The sequence below is a fragment of the Embiotoca jacksoni genome, unplaced genomic scaffold (genome assembly GCF_022577435.1).
Source record: "Embiotoca jacksoni isolate LCO1_2020_lvr unplaced genomic scaffold, fEmbJac1.0.p SCAF_16, whole genome shotgun sequence".
In the NCBI taxonomy this organism is placed as follows: domain Eukaryota; kingdom Metazoa; phylum Chordata; class Actinopteri; family Embiotocidae; genus Embiotoca; species Embiotoca jacksoni.
In genome coordinates, this window is record NW_027185296.1 from 1,345,085 (window position 1) to 1,364,277 (window position 19,193).

General features: G+C 39.6%; 2 protein-coding genes across 5 annotated transcripts in view; one reads left to right on the forward strand and one right to left on the reverse strand.

The window, feature by feature from the left end:
• The window catches only part of sbno2b (strawberry notch homolog 2b), a 59,101-nt gene extending 54,815 nt beyond the window's left edge, over positions 1–4,286 (reverse strand). For all 4 annotated transcript variants that reach the window (XM_069150126.1, XM_069150125.1, XM_069150127.1 and 1 more), the window contains exon 1: positions 4,135–4,286. The gene's annotated coding sequence lies outside the window, so the exon portion shown is untranslated. The remainder of the gene's footprint in view (positions 1–4,134) is intronic.
• Positions 4,287–5,181: 895 nt separating this feature from the next.
• On the forward strand, positions 5,182–19,129 carry tm6sf2b (transmembrane 6 superfamily member 2b). The gene is made up of 12 exons (XM_069149930.1): positions 5,182–5,760; positions 7,150–7,213; positions 7,436–7,556; positions 9,508–9,611; positions 12,294–12,391; positions 12,617–12,720; positions 13,278–13,360; positions 13,783–13,907; positions 15,402–15,503; positions 16,164–16,256; positions 17,990–18,109; positions 18,804–19,129. The coding sequence occupies exons 3-12, from the start codon at positions 7,477–7,479 to the stop codon at positions 19,038–19,040; spliced, it is 1,146 nt and encodes a 381-aa protein (XP_069006031.1). The 5' UTR covers positions 5,182–5,760; positions 7,150–7,213; positions 7,436–7,476; the 3' UTR covers positions 19,041–19,129.
• Positions 19,130–19,193: the final 64 nt, after the last annotated feature.

Consider the following 19,193-nt stretch of genomic DNA (forward strand, 5'->3'; position numbering starts at 1 on the left):
CAACATGTTTGTAAAAGGACAAGTAAAGTTCTCCTAGAAACACAAACAATGCAGCGGCTTAACAAAGATTCAAGATTAACGACTTTTCTGGTACCTTAAGGCACGAGGACAAAAAACTCTGAACAAATAAAAATTGCAGTTAGGCAAAATTGGAACCATTGGTAAATGCTAGTTTTTTATGTTCAATATCATATTTCATCTGCCTATATTGCAAACTTTGGCTATAACTAATTATATAATGTTACTGACAGTGTTAATATGTTAGCTGTTTGTTGTGGTTCAGTATAGCTGTATGTGAAGCGCTCCATTACCTCGTCATCGAGCTATCATCCCAACTGAAGCAGGCAAACAAACCAGGCGGACTGACCTTGTTCGGACAATCCAAAATAAATCTTTAGTGCAGCTAATGAAAACATAAACCAAACAGGGGGAAAAAAAACAAAAAAACAGCCACAACATTTTGTAGCCTTAACATGCATGTTAAGGCTACAAAATGAGGTAAGAATGCTATAATGTAAACTATAGGCTTAACCAATCACCATTTTTATAGTTTATCCACGCAATATAACTTTACAACCATCAGCTATAAAAAGACAACCAACCAACTACTAAGTTACTGCAGGGCAAGAGTATGCTTAATTAGACCAATGAGAGCTGGACTGACGGCAGACTGTCTGCACGCAACACTGACTCACTATCTCCTTTCAATGTACACAGTGGTAGTACAAGAACGGCCTTAAATCTTACACGTTGGACCTTAAAGTCCAAATATGGCATATATTCTCTACTCTACTACAAAACATGACAACTTTTACAGCCTCGGTTGTTCACCATCCTTCAAGTAACTTCCGTTACGTCCCTGTTTATCACGTGGAGTCGGTTTTAAGTCAAAGCTGATAGCTGAATCAATGACATATGCTGTGTTCAGTCACCCATCGCTGCAGACACTAATATTTATCTTGCATTTCCTTCCCTTTTGGAAATCATAGTTTGCTTTTCTCAGGAGGATTCTGACACACTTTCTCCACAGAAAACCATAAAGCAAAGCAGTGAAGCATGCCAGAGTGTAGCATGCTCTCCTGCATTGCAGTCGTCTCTTACAGAGCTCGTATGTGGCTTGGGGGGGAATCCACATCGCCTTCACGTCTGGATACTAGTTGGGACAGGGGATACTCAAACAGACCAACATCAAGGACCTGTTTGCTTCTTTTCACAGTGTAGACGTGAACATCATGGCCACATATCCGCAACATCTGGTTCTTTCACTCTCCTCCGACCAAACATCCATATTATGTTTAACACGTGAACTATCATATAATGGAGGCCAGATTCCGGGAAAGCAGCAACTGAATCAAACATATTACCTAGGTCCAATTCCCCTCCTCCACTCCATGTTTTTCACTCTCACTCTAATCAACCCATGGGGCCATAAATGAGATTTATCACCGGCACCAATTGGAGAGGGGAGAAAAAGAGCGAGCAATGAAAGAGGGAGACTGGAGGCCAAGTCAGAAACAGCAGGGGGCATGAGCCATGGTTGAGTTTTTTGAGCTCACCAAAACCAAGAGGAGTTCCCAAAACTTGCATCCTGGTGATAACTGCATTACATTACATGCTTTTAACAAAAGCCTGAACATTACATTAACATTTCTAAAAAGGAACACTGTGGTGGACTTGTCTTCACACTTTTAAAAGTTATCTCGTTAACTTGCTAATCCTGCTTTGAGAAATACCCCCATGTTCTTTGTGTATCATTCTCACAGCTAAACACAGCACCAACAGCTCTGGTGTGTTGTGACCCTCAGAGTCCCTGCAGGGCAAGCAGCCATCAATTGTCTGTCACAGTGGGAAATTAGAAAAAAAGGGGGGGGTGGGAGGGGGCAGTGCAGCATAAGCACTCACATGAACACACACAAGGGTTGTTCTGACTTTGCCTTCACTACTATTGCTCTGTATGCACGCCTGACATTTACACACATCCTTAAAATATTGACCTTCCGGGAATTAGTATAATTTCAGTTCCACCAAACCAAAGCCATTTTCCTGTCTGCGTACGGTTATCTTTAAGAACATTTATCATGCGGATGCAGCATTCTAGGTGGTGGACAGGTGAAACTAAACAACAGCCTGTTTGTCGCTATAAAAGTCTGGGAGGTGGAGGCAGATCTGGCTGCAAGAGGGAGCAAATGACACCAAGGCCATTGACCACGTCACAAGGGGTAGGGGGCCCTTGTCTAAAACGGAGACAGCAGAAACATATGGCATGTTTTTTTCATTTCACAGCCACCACATACTATCCATCAACACAAGGAGAATGACATAATTAGGGTAGGGGGGGGGGGGGGGGGAGCCAGCCACCATGGTAACCAACTGTGTCAAGGCTTGCATAAGCCCCGACGAGCCTTTGCTGCAGGCGACAGACACGGTGGAAACCAAAGAGTGAAAATTGCATGAAAGAAAAAGAACTGGAGGGGACAGCTTTGTTAAGAGTGATTTTCATTTCCTTCCCGTCACTCCTTCAGCATTCTGAGTCATCCCAAACAAATACCAGTATGCTTTGTTTGAAAAAAATCATTAGGTCATACAAATATCGTTATATCTCATATTATAAAAGCAAGTAAACACCAGTGACATTGTTACCCTTAACTCTCCTAATAGTTACATAATGGTGGTTATAGTGTCATTACACACGATACACACGCCACTTATCTCCTGGCAACATCTAATTGTTACGACTGGATAAATAAATACACAATAAATAACGTGTAAATTAATGAAAAATGTGTGGTTTTTTTTCCCCCACACGTGCTTTACATGTAATCCATACGGCATAACAGCCGATAACTCAAAGTTTATCGTTTCCAAAAAAACAAAAATGCTTAAAACTTTTAGCTGTTACGGTTTTGTTTATTCGTATAACGACAACACGAGAGGCACACGTTGTCCTTTAAGCTTTCGGAGGAGTTTTAAACTTACTCAAGGTGCCCTGAGATCACACGAAAGCGCAAATACCATCGCCTCTCCTGAAATTCAACCAGCGTTGTCTTAACATTTCCTCCCGGTTTTACGTGTTTATGATATTAAAAAAAAATAATAAAAAAAAGTGTGTACATATGTCATCGTGATCGCCTTTAGAGTAACGTTTTTTTTTTTGTTTTTTTTTTCTGCGATTAATACGGGAGCAAAGCAAAATAAATAAAAATAAAAAATGTGGCTTCCACCGGAGAGGAAAAAAAAGTAGAGAGGCGACAACACTGGTCTCTGGTCTCTGGTCTCTGCGCAGCACAAAGGAAAAGCAGCCCAAAAAAAAGAAAGAAAGCAGCTTCGTACGGTCTCACTAACACCGCTGTTAGCTCGGCCGAGCGACACAACGATTCATCCAACACGGGGGACAGGCGAGCAAACAAACGCGCTGTTGATTTCCCACTCTTTTATTTCTAAAGTTCAATCATTGCGGCCGGCTAAAAAAACAACAAAAAAACAACAACAATACATCAAATCCCACACTAGTTTCCCGATACGATGGATACTTTAGATGGCTAATTGTGCTCGCTAGGTTAGCATAGCTCGTAGCCTTTTTTCCGACGGGGTATGTTCGTTTTGTACATTTGCCTGAAAAGGTTTAAAACGATCGACGTAGTTTACGAAAGAATTGCTGTGATGATTTCTTTGACTTTATAGGAAAATATTTCACTTTCTGGAGCAATTGCATAAACGCGCGTGTTTCTCTTTCTAAAAGCAGTGCTATCTTTTTTATTATTATTATTTTCTTGTAGCGCTACAATACTTGCTGCTCAGCTAACATCAAAGCGATAGCTTATAACTAAGTAACGAGCTAGCTTTGTTAGCCACCGGCCTTTTTTTTTTTTTTTTTTTTTTTTTTTAAATGTCCTTTATTGTGTCTCTTATATTTGCTCCATCTGGCTCTACTCTCCTCGGTCTAAACGCGATACAAATGAATCGATAACATCTCCTGTAATAATGCTTAACTCAAAAGCCAACCGCTTAAAACCGGCGTAGCCCTTCGTATAAAACGTGCGCGTCTAGGAGAGGCTGCCCTGAACGCATCTCGTTATAAAGCAGCTGCCGATGTGTCGCTCTCCTTTTCGCCGTATCCCTCGAATTTACACTCACCGTCGACGCGTTGCTTAATCTCGATCCAAACCCCGACCGCGCGGACTGATTTTGAGCGAAGACTCGCGTCAAAGCGACGGGAACACGGGGTTTTATCCAACTTATTCTTCGTAGTTGTTTTCTTCACTTCCTGATTGAGACGGTGCCATTTTGAATAGCGCAAAAAAAATATTTCCGCCGCTGTCGTCACGCGCGGTGCCGCTTGTTGATCGAGAGCAGGGAACAGCCGGGCCATAAATAGTTTCAGTAATGTTTGGAACCGACGCTTCAAGTTAGAGTAAATACATAAAATGATGACAAATGATAGAACAAACTTAACGATTTACAGCTCAGCTCTTGCCAACACATTAAATGATAATAGCCTACAAATAATCAGCTCTTGTTCCTGCAGACGTAATAGAGGCCGATGTCCACTATTCCACTTGTAAAATATATAAATCGACAACTTGATGTTACTTGACAAAACGGACATTTTGCAAACCAAGTGTAAGACTAAAAATCTAACCAAAAAAATAATCTAAAAACTGCAAATGAAAACAATATGCCAGTATGGGTTGTAGTAGGCTATAATACTCCAGCCTCCTGTAAGTTTGTGTGACCTCACGTCATAAGTAACTAAAATAACTAAATTAATTGAATCCTTAAACTTTATCATATGTAAGTCCGTTTTTTTTTCTTCCAACCAAACAGTTCGTGGAAAGAGGTCTATACGATAATTCCTACTTGAGGCTTTGGTATTTGTAGAGCACTTAAAGTTTGCACAGTTAAAGTGGAAGATTTACATTGGATGGCCTTCTGTTTGTGGTTTGTTTCAGCTGTGAATTACATCCATTTTCTTGTCAGGACATGTAGTGGACATGATAACAGAATCTCACAGTTTAGAGTTCAAAAAACAAAAAAATCATGGAAAAAGTAACAGACATTTAGACATAAGAACAAAATAGCCTAATTTACAAAAAAATATTATAAAAAAAAAATCAAAGCATTATTTTAATGAAGTAATTAGTGTATAATTGCTTTCGCCAATTATATTTGGCTTTTTTTTTTATTAGATTTTTTTCCCAACAACTTGGGCAAATTTTCCCACAATACTACTGCTATTACAACTCTTACTATTACTCATACTAATAAAATGACAAGCGAATGAAATCAAGTGTTTATTATGTAAAGTCTAAGATGACTCAGCAGGATTTCCTAACTGCATAAAACAGTATATGTATCGAGCTATTTCAATGCACAATTACTTAAAGACATAGAATAAGTAGCATATACATAACATGAACACCTTAAAGTCATAAAGATAAGACAGGAGAGTAAAAGCAGAGCATAGAAACGGTTTGCATGAAATCATGTACAGATTGCAGTGTTCTAGATGCTTAGCCTATCTGTATAATTATGTATATTGTTTTATTGTTACATGTTTTTTCATTTCAGCAAATCCATCAGACTACTTCCCCGCAGACAGATCTTATATGAAAGCACGTTTCATTTTCGATGTTAAATGGAGTACATGCTCATCTTCCTCCTGCAGGTCACTGTCTCGTTTTGGCATCCATCTGCCCATTGAACAACAGAGCTGGAAGAGATCCAGTTGTTTCCAGCAAACACACTGCCAATGCTTTCCTGGTATAACAGTCTCTCCTTTTCCCAACAAAGGAGGGTGGTGCGAAGCCAAGGGTGGTGTGTGTTTGTGTGTGCATTCATTTGTGTTCAAATTTAAGGTAGCGTTTGTTACAGATACTGGCAGGATTGTGCTTTGTCCTCTCAGTTTCATTTTGTTGTATTGTCTTATGTCAGCAAGGTGGTGGTTGACGATACGGGATGTAAAAGAAGGATAAATACATCCTGGTGCATTTTAATGACACCTTTAATGGACATTAATTCAACACTGATGACATTTTCACTTTAGACTATTACGCTTGATAGTCAGCAGCTTCACTGTTAGAGGTCATTAACATAATAACAGCAGATGCTTGTGATGTATATTTCTAACATATTATTTGGAGACAAGTCTGTTGAGAATTGATTGTTGATAAGTCTGAAATTCAATGCTATTGTGTCTCATATCAAAACTAACTGTAGTTACATAGCTTTCATTTACATCTGGACGCGGCCTCACCATTTTGTTGGCATTTAGCACACCCTACAGGATTTGTTTTGCAAACACTTGGTTTGATGTGAGCTGGATTTGAAGTCTTTCAGAGATTTTAAGAGCCCCAGCGCTTTTGCCTGGGGGCTGAGCAGAGGCACATAAAGCAAAGCCATAGCACACTGGCACAATGTGGATTTGCTTTCACTGAGAAACATTGACTTTTAGAGGAAAAAGCACCACAGACATATTTCCTGTCAATGCCATCACTGTATGTCATAGATTAATAGTCTGCAACAAGTTTGCCCTTATAATTTCTGCATATTCAGCTGCTATTCATTGTGAGTTACTATAAATAGTACATACACTCTGTTCAGCAGACATGCCAAAAGACACATCAAAGACATGTTCTGTCCTGGTTAATAAAGTTCAAATCACAAAGATACAAAACTGTGTGTGCAACAAAACTTAAATTTGATGACAGTTTAAGTTGCGGGAAGTTAAATTAGCTGCATTTGTTGGGCTATTTTTGACCTATGGAATGTAAATATGTCTTTTAATACTGTATGTGGATAGTTCATAAGTTTGCCTGGTGGAAGTGAACCAATAAGACAGTCATGTGACTGCCGTTCATACAGTTGTTAGTATTTGGAACTGTGTCATAAACAATATCCATTTCACAAATCACAAGGGTTTCACAACTGAGTGCATTTATGTGTGCTGATCCCTCTTCTATGGTACAGCTAATGCTATAACATGAATTGCACCACAGAACAGGAATCTGTATAGCTTGTGTGGTGTGGCATGAAATGGAATGTAGGCCTATTCTTTAATACGACTTATGTAAATCTCTGAAAAAACTAAATTGCGTAACTCCCCCCTCACCCCCCAAAAGCTTCTTTGTTACCACTTCATTATTTTCCCAGTAAAGGCCATGTCTGCCCCAGGCCAGCTGTAAATTCATTAATCCACCAAAAGGATAGCCAGACGGTAAGAGCCTGCTCTGCTTCTTCTCCTTCTATTCAACATTTCAGTTGCTTTTTTGGATCGTATTTCATGACATTTATATAATGTGATTTTACTTATTATTACCTTGTTTTTATAAATTTACAATTGCCCTGACCTTATTTTAACACTGATTTCATCAGCTATTTCCGTGGTTCCCATTACTTTATGATAATATTATTGTCTTGTAAATCTATTATATTTCAGCTAGAATTCTGCCGCGAGGAGGCTGAACAACTTTTGAAGAGATGGAGACGCTTGTCTTTTTATTTTCATTTTCTGCCCTTGGCATTCTTTATGCCATGAACACCATCCCTGAATTTCAAGAGTAAGTCATAACATTATGTTGATTTCTTATTTCTGTGTCTGTGATACAAACAGTCTATATTTTGCATATGTGCAAACTTTTAAATGTCTGTTCAGGGGAAAAACTGTAAATTATGGCTATAAAATAATTGTGACATGTTTTATACAACAATATTCTACACCCCTAACACATACATGTGTTACCTTTACTAAAACTCATTTATGTATGACAAATTTAACAAATTCCATTAGATTTGCAAGAATCTTATTACGTAATAGTGCAGGTGAACCTTTCCGTGTCAGACAGTACACCTAGCCACCACTAGAGGACTCTGTAAGCTTAAAACTCCAGGTACATTCCTGACTGTACAGCTCATAAATGTTTGAGCTGAGATAAATTTTAAGACTGTATTTTTCAGTTGTGTAAACTCTTTGAATAATAAAGATGACATTTCTTGGAGGGGCATGAGAATGGATAGAGAACAAAAAGAAGGTAATGTAAACAGAATTTGAGGAGATAATTTGATATTATGTTGGAGATAATTACTTTTCTAAGCCGTAAGGGATCATTTTCATATTCAAGGCTCATCTCTTCGGCCTGACCATTGCGATGGTGCCTTTGTAGAAACAACAGTTGATGGTCGCACACTGCAACATTTAAGGCTTAATAAACAGAGTGAGCAGTGAAATACTAGCTCACACATTTTTATTTTTACCAAGAGATATTTCTCATTTCCAACATACTTTTATAGTCCTCCTGTGTTAATATTTCTTCTGGCTCTTTTTTTTTTTAGTATGTGGACATTGACAATCAATACAGACTGCACAGAGCAGTTTGATGAATTGCTCTTGACATACAATATGCCTTGTGCTCTTCTACTCTGCAAACAAACAGTATTGTGTGCATAAATCTTCCCGTACTGTTGAACTGGAAAGGCAGCGAGGGAGCTTGCCTTTGCTCTTGCAGCATTTGTTTTCCTTCTGTGAGCACACATTGTGAGATTTCCAAGGCTGTAATGTTGTTTACTAGGAGATACCTCGAGCACATTAATCTTTTCCAGTGCAAAGCAGTGATACCTTTGACCAGGAAACATGGAGGGCAATGCTGAACTTACATGGCCTTAGCTTGCTGCTTCCCACACCTCTGCCTATGATTGATTAAAACTTTGTAAAACTGTGCTTTTAAGTCAATAGTAAGCATACCACCATGGCACTACAAAAGGGGGAGTTTTGCTAGCCTTAAGCTTCATCAGGGAAAGTTGTTGCAACGTATACTAGTGATATATATTATTTGTTGATCATCATTCTTTAAGTCTTAGTGATAAAACCTGTTCAGACTAAGCTAAGGTTTCAAAAATATTGTCCTTTGTAAAACAAGCACTACAGTGGATATTATACAATGAAATAAAAACTACACTTACTTTGAAAAGTACATTTAGCAAGAGTTATATCAGCAACACAGAACCAGAACTTTCTTGCCAAATGTCAGGTGACTGTGATGCCTCAGACTCATCAAAATATTTGAAGAGCTCTGGGATTATATATGAAGTTACTGCTTTTACTCTGCAGATCAGTAAATTCAATGTGACATTGCCATCTCACCAGGAATTTCCAAGCACACAAAACACCACACCAGCAGCGCCTGTCTCTGTCTCTGTCTGGGCGCAGTGCATCTATCACAGAGATTCTTTTGCGTCATACTTCTGCATTATTTCTCTCAGAAGCTAACGATGGGCGTTGCGTGATTACCATTCTCTCCAACTTCCCATTCGTCATAATTTACTAATTAAGCACTGCAGCGTAGACTGGCACAATTTCCATGGGAGAAACTAATTAGTGAAGAGAATGAGGCAGAAAATCCGAGAGAGCTTGCTGTCTAAAAGTGGAGCGTGTCGTCACTAAGATTGTGTTGAAACTACAGACAATGTGTTGTTATTTTCTTAGATAACAGTTACACTTCTCTGTTTCCACAGGCCCTATGTTATCCTAGCAACTGGGGTTGCTGTGTTGGTGATTGTGTTTCTGTTCTACTTCATCATCACGCGTGGCAACCCACCTAAAGACTTCTTATTCTTTGGTAATCAACACAACTATGTACATTTCTCAACTTGTAATATATTTCCAAACACTTTGACTACGAGAGGTTAATGACTGCCAGGCTTTGCTCTGGAGCTGCTTCCAATTCCCACAAAGGATTTCCAGAACTTTCCCCTGCTAGTGATTGTGTCAGAGTGAAAACATAAATTGTATTCAGCATGATTTCGCCTTGTATGTCGAAAGCTGCTTAGACTGATCGGACTAAGAGCAAAGCTTAACTGGACTTTTCTGAGGCATGACCGACGCAAAACCTCTCCAGCCTAAGAACCTTCACGACACTTACTTAATCTTTTAGCTACACTTTTGAAAAAGCACTTCCTGATTGGCCTTAAAGCAAAGGGCCCAACTATTTTAAATCACTGATACAAGACTCGACTTTGCAGTCACTGCTCCTATAGAATGCAATTTGAATTCCACTACTGACTTAGTCTGAAAAAGTTACAGACATCTTTGTTTAATTTGGTTGTATGACCATAGCAGTGTGTGCACCTTTAATTAAGCTTTTCTACAATGATTTGTGTTATATTGAACAGGGTATGTGCACACCTATCGGTCAAACTATGCTTCACGTCTAGCCAAGGCTTTCCCCACGAACAAACCCCTGCAGCTGATGCCAGGGGTTACGCTAGTGGGACTGAAAAGAGGTGATATATCTGTAGTCTGTGCCGACGGCAATGCAGCAGAATGATGAGGGCAAAGTTGTGGCAGGCAGGCTCTTCCCAATGATAGAGAGTCATAATCCCCCTGCTATCTCACCAGTTAGATGTCAGCGATAAACCTGGTGGTCCTGAGGATTACAGAGACACACAGGAGAGACAAAGGGTGTGCGTGTTGTGTCTATGTCCATGTAATATGTGAATCTATGTGCAAAAAAATGTGTGGAGAACAGATAGGAAGGATGACATACAATGGTTTAAGCCATGGTATCTCCACAGAGACACTCGTGTCACAAGACAATGATTGTCTTTGTAATAACATTCTGCAATGTCCAGGTAGTAAATCATTGTAATGGCTTGCACAGTTGTTCACTATGAGCTGAATTTACGTGTGATTTTTCCAACTTCCCAGAATTAATAGATAGGGAAATAGTACTTGGATGCACCGTTTTGCATCATCCCAATGGTGTTTAAAAAAACTGATATCCAGGTGGAAAAACCTCTTACATACATAACCAAATCTGATTGTATTAGTAATCTATATCAAAAATATTTATTCCCTTCAGAATCCTGTATTATTGTGTACTGTATATTTTATAATTAGGATATATAACTCATAAGAAGCATTTCTATGTAACAGCTGATTGAGATGAAGGTATTTTTATATATATAATGTTGGGTGTCTTTGCATAATATTTGGAAATACTCAAGTAAAGTACAAGTATGTTAAAATTATACTTAAGTGCAGGATTTAAATTAATCTACTTTCTTACTTTCCATCACTGCTAATATCCATAACATCCTACAGGTACTTACAGGGTCAGTGTTTGCATAGTTAATGTTCCTTTTAGTGTGTACGATTGTAACCATGTGTGAGGGGTCCATTGCCTTGTGTTGTTTACCCCTCATGCTGAGGCTGCCATCATGAATGTGAGCTGTGCAGCTGATACCTGGATTAATCAGTCCAGACCAATTTATCAACAGTCTAGTTTACCACGGGCAGAAGATGTGTCCAAGTTGGCTGTTATAGTAATGCCTGTGCTGTGCTTTACAATGGCAATTACTTGTTATGTTCTCAGTCATCTTATATCTCTACCAAATGGCCTACAGAAAATCACGCTGATGCTCAGTGGCACCCGCAATCACACCCTCTCCAAATCTATTAGATCCAACTTCAAGCCTATTTTTTTGTAATCCAGTCACATGTAGATCTGGAAAGGGAAATGCTGGTGATATCTGCACATTGTACTTATTTAGTCATGAATGTCTGTATGCAAATAATTCTGAAGGGCACATTGTTTTTGTTATTTTAGTGTTGCAGCCTGGGTCTAAAGTCATATATTTTTAGCTTTGCAGTTACTCTCAAAGAACAAGCAGGAGTAGAGCCTTCGGGAAAAAAAAAAAAAAGAGTCTATAACAGCAATGCAGTTTACACTATTAGTAAGGCCCACATGCCAATCGTGTGTTTGTGCAGCTCCACACTGAAATTCTGTCTGCTGGACATGGCCTTTTATCACTCTCCTGGGCTCTTAACCTGAGGACCGATGAAGGCTGTTCACCATACACTTGATTTAAGCATCCAGCCTCCAGTGAACCTCACTGCTCAAGACTTAAATTCCTCCTCACGCTATCCCATATATCAATGACTGGCCAGTTGAAGGAAACATATTTTCAACTCAAAAATAGTGAATAAAATGGACAGAAAAAAGATTAAATGGCCTGGAAACTTTTTTTTGCTAATTACTGTACATGAAGAAAGAGACACTTTCAAAATTACACTGGCTTCAGAATGATGTGGCAAAACTACTGAACATGTCAAGCTTTATTGAGTCTGATGTTTTCTCGCTTCCGAAGATATTGCACAATACACTGGCATTTACCCCCTACCCACCATAAACATACACCCAGAGACAAGCAAAAAGGCTTTACTATGAGGCATTTCTTATGTCAAGTGTAAAATTGACCTTTATAAATCACCCTGAAATAATGCTTTCTGTCCTTTGCAGTTTTTGCTGTATTTTCCTTTACTTGTGTCATTGACCTGATAAGTGCCCTGGAACACGATGGCATTGTTTCCGGCTTTATGGAATTCTACCAGAAGACGGTAGGGTTTCTTACATTCTCATTTAAAATGCTGATGACTAAGATGCTACTTAAAAAATATGTGAGCCTGGAGAGGTTCAGCATCAGAGGAGAAAATTCCAGCCAGCATCAGCTCACTGAACACACTGAACAAATAATAAAAAAAAAAGACAGCAACAATAAGCAAGTGTCTATCATTAGCACTGTATATTGTACAGCATGTATTCATGTAATGTCTGTGTCTCAGGGAGAGCCCTACTTGGGGAGCGCGTATTCCATCATGATGTGTTACTGGGACGGCATAGTGCACTTTATCATGTACCTGGTGATGATCAGCAGGATAACAGACAGGTGGGTCAAGTCAGTTAAAATCATGTAATGCACATTAATCTTGCTCTACATCACTGAGTGCCTGTCTCAAATGACTATACAGAGATCTGCGGTGCCCTCTCCAACTGAGCAAACAACTATGAAGGAGGATACTGAGGCTGCATGTACAGTCTGAATGTAGCTGGAATACTTTTCAAAGACAAAGATTCAAATTGTCCACGGCATAAGACAAGTTTAAGAGCTATTAATTTCCTGTATTTGAGCTTTTCTTTAAATGGGAATCTCTTGGAGATTCAGGGGGTGCATTGAACACATCCACACAATAGCCCCAATAAAACTGTGATTTTCGAAGAGAGCCTCCTCTTGTGTGAATACATCATAAAGTGAGTTCAAGAGTTCAGAGAAGAATATCAGCCTTTCACCACTGGAGAAATTGTGCAAGGCTTATATGTAGGATAGATGTGTAAGAAGTCCAATACCATCAATTTACCTAACCAACACCCTGAAGGTTATTATATTATTTTCTGTCTTAACTGATATCTGTATCTTTATCACCTGTTGTTTGTCTCCCCCTGTAGGAAAGCTTACCGTACCCCGGGCTTGTTCTGGGCTGGCTCTCTGTGTGCCAACATGAGTGTGTTCATTGTTGGTATAGTGGCAGGTGAGCCTAATCTTCAACCCCCCTTTCCACCAGTCCCATGATGACAAGCTTTAATCAAGTGAACATCTGCCTTGCCGTGTACCATCAGTGTCACAGTTCAGCCTGCCAACTGAACACATGAAGGCCCCCGTGCCTCTCCTGATGTCACAGCCAACAGAACAAAGCAGAAAACAGACTTAAAGCATCTGATGTTGGCATTTCAAACTGCATACATAAGTTGTCACAAGATCAAACTTGTCTGCAGGCAATGTGTTGTTCTCTCTGTAGTGTTATCATAGACGTACTGTATTGTATGCTTTTGCCTCAAAGGTGTCCTATAAAGGTTTAAATAGGAACTTTAATTACTGATTTACAATGAGATGTTTACACTGAGTGTGTTTGTTACATGCTAATAAAAGTGTCTTTTTTTTTCTCCCTGGTAGGTAAATATGGGTCAGAGATTCATCCAGCCTTCTGGCTCAATTTTCTCTTTCTGTTGATGCCTGTGTTGGGAGCCATCACACTGTTCTCCCGGCCCAAGGACAGACCACTAATTGGTGGATACACTGTAAGTCCAATGCATGAATGATTAAACCTCCATATAAATGTGGCGAGATTGAGAAATAGAGTTTTCTGAATGTATTTCATCAGTGCAATTCTCGTCAGGTAAAATATGATCTGGACCGACAAAGATGACTCACTGTTATTTTCAGAAGTGTAGGTAGTGCAGTAGTAGGAATTTGTGTTGTGCTCACCTGAATCTGACAGATTATCAGAGTTTGTTAGCAAGCAGAGCAACAATGTTTTACTAAATTTCAGCAAATGTCTGTCCAACCCAATATCATGCCAAAGCGTGTAAACTACCTGTCAGTCCACTAGACGATGCCAAGTCAGTGTAGTAAGGTGCCTTAGGTTTAAGCACCAAAAAACATGTAGCTATGGTTAGGAAATGATCATGGGTTGGATTAAAATTCGTAATGTTACATTAGTCGAGTTACGTAAATTGACAGTAGTCGTCCGTGTGAAAGTCCTGTGTTTGTTCCATCCAACCTCTATTGAGCTCCTCCCTCACATGACCTTTGTGACATGACCTCCTTCTTACATCTGTGTCATACGTGCATATACTTTTCATGGCAAAATTTGACAGTGACACGATATCCTCTACACAAACACTTACAAGCTTCAGCGTGATGCGGGCTGGTCTGCTACTTGCTTTTCTATCACTTTAGCCAGTTATTGTCTTGACTCAATCTTAAGGGAGATAACATACAGTAGATGAATCTCAAGCACAAAATTATTGTTAGATTGAGCCATTGCTGTGTCCTTAGCCTTGGGACAGTGGTCTTAATTTAGCTACAACCCACCACGGTGTTCAGTTAGCTTGGTCTTAAACACGACATTCAATTAAAGCGGCCAAAATCAATATTTTTTGTCTTAATAATGGATCACATGAATAATTGTATACGTAAGGAATCACATGCAGTGACCAGCCTCAATTAACACTCAACAGTGCAGTTCCCCTGAGCTCTAGAGTATTTGGTGTCTTTCAGCTCTTTGTTTTGGTTTTCTCACCGCCAGTTTTAATGTTTTGGCTTAAACGCTTATCCTCTCAGCTTTCACCATTTGTCATTTTTGGGTGCAACAGGCAGCTTTTTTAACAAAAAATCTCTGACAGCAGACAAACTTAGAGAAGCGGGTAAACATAGTGTAGGATATAGCTGCTGAAGAAACAGATATTTCCCTCAGGAGTGGACAGCAAAACGGAGCTGAAACAAAAATGAAAACTGGACTTATAAAGTGTTATCTGCTTTTCCAGGTAACACTGTATCAACTTAAATGGTGATAATATGTCAGTGTTGTGTCTATAATTTGTTTCTGTTTCACCAAAGTGGCCAAACAAAAAAACTTTTTTTTTAATTTTTTTTTTTAACTTGAAAGAGAAGCCTTATTTATTTTACACATCCTTCACTCATTCCTTTGTGCGGGTTTGACAGTGTGCTTTGCAACCATAACCTTGACTAATCAGCTCTATACTTTACATTATGTCAATATCTCCACACAGGCCACACATGCACAGAGCATGAAGCTGATCTGGCGTCCCACAGACCTGGTCCTGATACTGCTCCTAATAGCTGCCATGGCCTTCACCATCCTCAGAGGCTTGGTGAGTGCATCACATTTACAGTATATTATGGACAGAGTCCAAGGCAGGGCTTCAATGGTAGTTTTAAAAGTTTATAGACCGCAGTCATGGTCATGCAGAATAGGTTGTCTAGCGATTGTCGAGGAGTCATGTGGTTTGTGTTACTTTGCTCTGAGAAGCAAAGCACTCAGCTAATTGAAGCATATGTAAACATTACATTTGAACTTTAAACTAGTTTTAAAGGACAACAATAAATGAATTGTGCATTTACGATACACATTTCAAATTCAATTTAAGCAGAGTCATTATTTGGAAAAGGAATAGCATATTTTTTAGAAATGCTGCTATTCTCCTTCAGAGTTTGATGAGAACACTGATACTACTTTAATGTCTGTACTGTAGGCTAACTTAACTTGCTGCAGAGGGGCTAGCTTTACATTTACTGTACAGACACAAAAGTTGTATCTCTTAACTATCAGCAAGAAAGCAAAGAACCATTTTCACCAAAGTGTCAAAAAACACATCATAACACAGAAAAAAAACCTGTGTGTCTGTATGCTTTCTGACAAGGGCCGAGAAATTTTCGCACCTGTGGTAATTTGCATTGGTCGTTCTTGGTGTTGTCATATTCACCTGCTCTATATCGTAAGATGTTTCTCTTATTTTGTCCACTCTCTGTAGGTCGCTTTGGACTCTCCAATTGAAGTCTGTTCCTCTTACCTGAAGCACTATGAGCCCTACCTGAAGGATCCTGTGGGCTACCCCAGAATCACAGTGGGTGTTTTTTCCGCTTGTATTTTCTGCTGCTGCTGCAGCACCTGATAGCTCATCTCCAGCCTGTTTTAAATAACAAACCACATAATGGACCTCTGCTCTCATGGATATCACATTGAACATGCTGGAAGCTCGCCCTTATCTCCTCCACTCTTTCAGCTTGCAACTGATTACAGGGCCATTTTTCATCATTACAGCAACATCGAGCGTGGGTTGAGAGGCCAGCGCATCTTTGTCTCGTGCTTTTATTAGCCTAAGATGGATAACAGATTATTACTGTGACTGGCAGTTGGTCTGTTCTCCTTTTATTTTCTTCTCTGGACCCTGCACGGCTGTGGGTTTTGTTGTGTTTTGTTCAACGTACACAGCTTTGTCAATAGGTTATCCAAAGACCTTGTCGGGGCTGCAGTCCAGGCACAATTGCGAGTCATTGATCAGACAGACGAACCGCATGCTGAGAACTTGATAAGCTAATCCTTTGCCCAAAGCCCCCCATCAGCATCTCAATGGGTGGGAGAAGGAGGTGTGCGCCGCATGTGAAAGTATGTCTTGACTAGTGGCATGCGCAAGGCCGTGTGTGTGTGTGTGTGTGTGTGTGTGTGTGTGTGTGTCTACCATTGGCTTATTGGTTGCATGTATCTGTGTGGGCGTGAAAAATTAAATGAAGTTTGTTGCACTATGTTACACTGTTTCTGCACTGAGTGACCTCTTTATTCATTGATGTTGATGAACGATATGTGACAGATTATTAGTAGCAGCACTAAAAAGACGTTTCAACAAAAGATTGAAGGGCATATGTGATTGGCTTTCAGGCCCTGAGCTGAACTCATTAGAATTCATCTGGACCTCAGACCAGAGAATAAAAAGAGACTGTTCACTGGTGTAATTTTAGGGTTTTTATAGAAGGCTTTCATGCACCAAATATTTTAAGTTGAAGGTCAAGGCAGTCTCTCTAATGACCCTTGTGTTGAAGAAGTAATTTATGCTGAGGGTGCAAATTTGTGTTTGAGAGAGTGCAGAGCTGAGAAGCAGCAAAATACTGCAGTGTTGGACTAAAGAACGATTTAGAAATACTGTGATTTTGAGTACTCCCATTTGTGAGAGCTAATTTTACTTCTTTATATAAAAATGTACTTTTTAGTGCTCTACATTTTTTGTATGTGTTTAGTTAAATTGGAGAGTAAAATGTTACCGCACATAATTATGGTGGTCAAAGATTCAACTAAATGGAATGGACAAAGCTGCATAGTTTACTTTTGATAATTACTAGCATTATAGTGTTGATGTGCTGATTGTCTTTTACTTTATGGCATACTTCAGGTACATTTTCCATCAAATTGTGCTGCTTTTATGCAGCACATTAAAAAGGGGTCTGTGTCTTTGTATTTTGAGCTTTAAGTGGCTCTCTTCTGTATTCAGTGTGAGTAGAGGAAGTGCAATGTGGGCCAGAGGAGAATGGCGATGTACTGTATTAATTATCTGCTGGAGTGTTGGTCAGGACTCATCAACATCAACTGACAGTGATAGAGGGGTCTTTTAGCACTGTAAGGCTCTGTACTTCCGGAGCCATACTCAATGGAATATTCATTATAGTCACGTGCTGTGTCATTATGAAACCACAGAATTGATCAAAATGTGGAAGAAGAATTTTTTTTTTCAGTTTCGCAAGAAACAGTGGGAATATTATCATTAATTATTGTTGGAATAACTATGTTTGGTATTCGTTTTTCCAGATGCTGCACTTGCTCTTTTATGGCCTACCTCTGTTAGGTGCGTCTGTTTACGGCCTCCTCAAGCCTGGCTGCACGTGGATGTCAGATTGGACGCTGTTCCTCGCTGGAGGCATGATGCAGGTACCATCACAAAGACAAACAGTCAATAAGAGAAACTGGCTCTGAATATAATGTTTAGGGGCTGCAGGTGCTGCATACTTAAGTGCATTGCAGCGATAATTTGTTGCATCACATTAAGTGCTGCAGTAATTGCTGCTTCCGATTGATTGAAGTTTTAATCAGCAGTTTGAATTAAGTAAAAAGAGGTCTGACACGTGTCCCTACAATTAACTCCTTGTAGGGAGCTTTCATCCTGTTAATGACCTGGACCACATTTATTCTTTGAAGATTATTCTCTGTAATAAACAAGCTCGTGGTGCTTTCTGTCCATGTTGATCTGATAGAGAGATTGTAACCATGCGGAGGGGAACTCTTTGATTAAAGCCTTGTTTTACTGCTTATTTGAGTTTGCAGACTGCACGCTACCTGTCTTCCAAATGGCCAGCTCCTTTAGTCTGTAAATATCCTGTGCAGTGGTTTATCTCCCCTGTTAGAAGCTTTTCTTAGTAGACTAATAACCAAGCAAAAAAGACTCAACGTAATCTTTTAAGATAGTCCTCCGGAGAGTGTGTATAATGAAACATTGAGGCATCAAATGACCTGTCATTAGTGTGAACGGAGAACAAAACAGACACAAGTGGACGTGTCAGTGCTGATATGTATTCTTTCATGGCAATGCACTTTAATCTGTATCTTGCTCTGTGTCTCCTCCCAGTGCCAATGGGCCCACATTGGGGGGTCCCTCCACCATCGTACCACAGCTCCATTTCGTATCCCAAATGAATGTTTCTGGTTGGTGTTGGCAGCTAACCTGGTGTATGCAGCCACTCCAGTCCTGGTGGCCATGCGGGTTAACGGCAACCCCCATTTCTTCCTGAAGATCTCCCCTTTTCCTGGGCAGACAGGTTTGCCCATCAGCGAGGAGAAAGATACCAAATACAAAGATAAATGATAATTTTTTTTATCCTCGCTGACCTTTGGAGTTAATCACTTATCTGATGATTCATGAATAAGTATTTTGTTTCAAATGCTATTTTTCAAAATGCCAAAATAAAAGACCATTTTGCTCAACACCTTTGGATTCACTAGTTATTTAATTGCTTTT

Coding starts and splice junctions, on each gene's coding strand:
- tm6sf2b (XM_069149930.1), top strand. CDS start 7,477: ATGGAGACGCTTGTCTTTTTATTTTCATTTTCTGCCCTTGGCATTCTT. Junction 7,557..9,507: donor ACCATCCCTGAATTTCAAGA/GTAAGTCATAAC, acceptor CTGTTTCCACAG/GCCCTATGTTATCCTAGCAA. Junction 15,504..16,163: donor TCACCATCCTCAGAGGCTTG/GTGAGTGCATCA, acceptor CACTCTCTGTAG/GTCGCTTTGGACTCTCCAAT.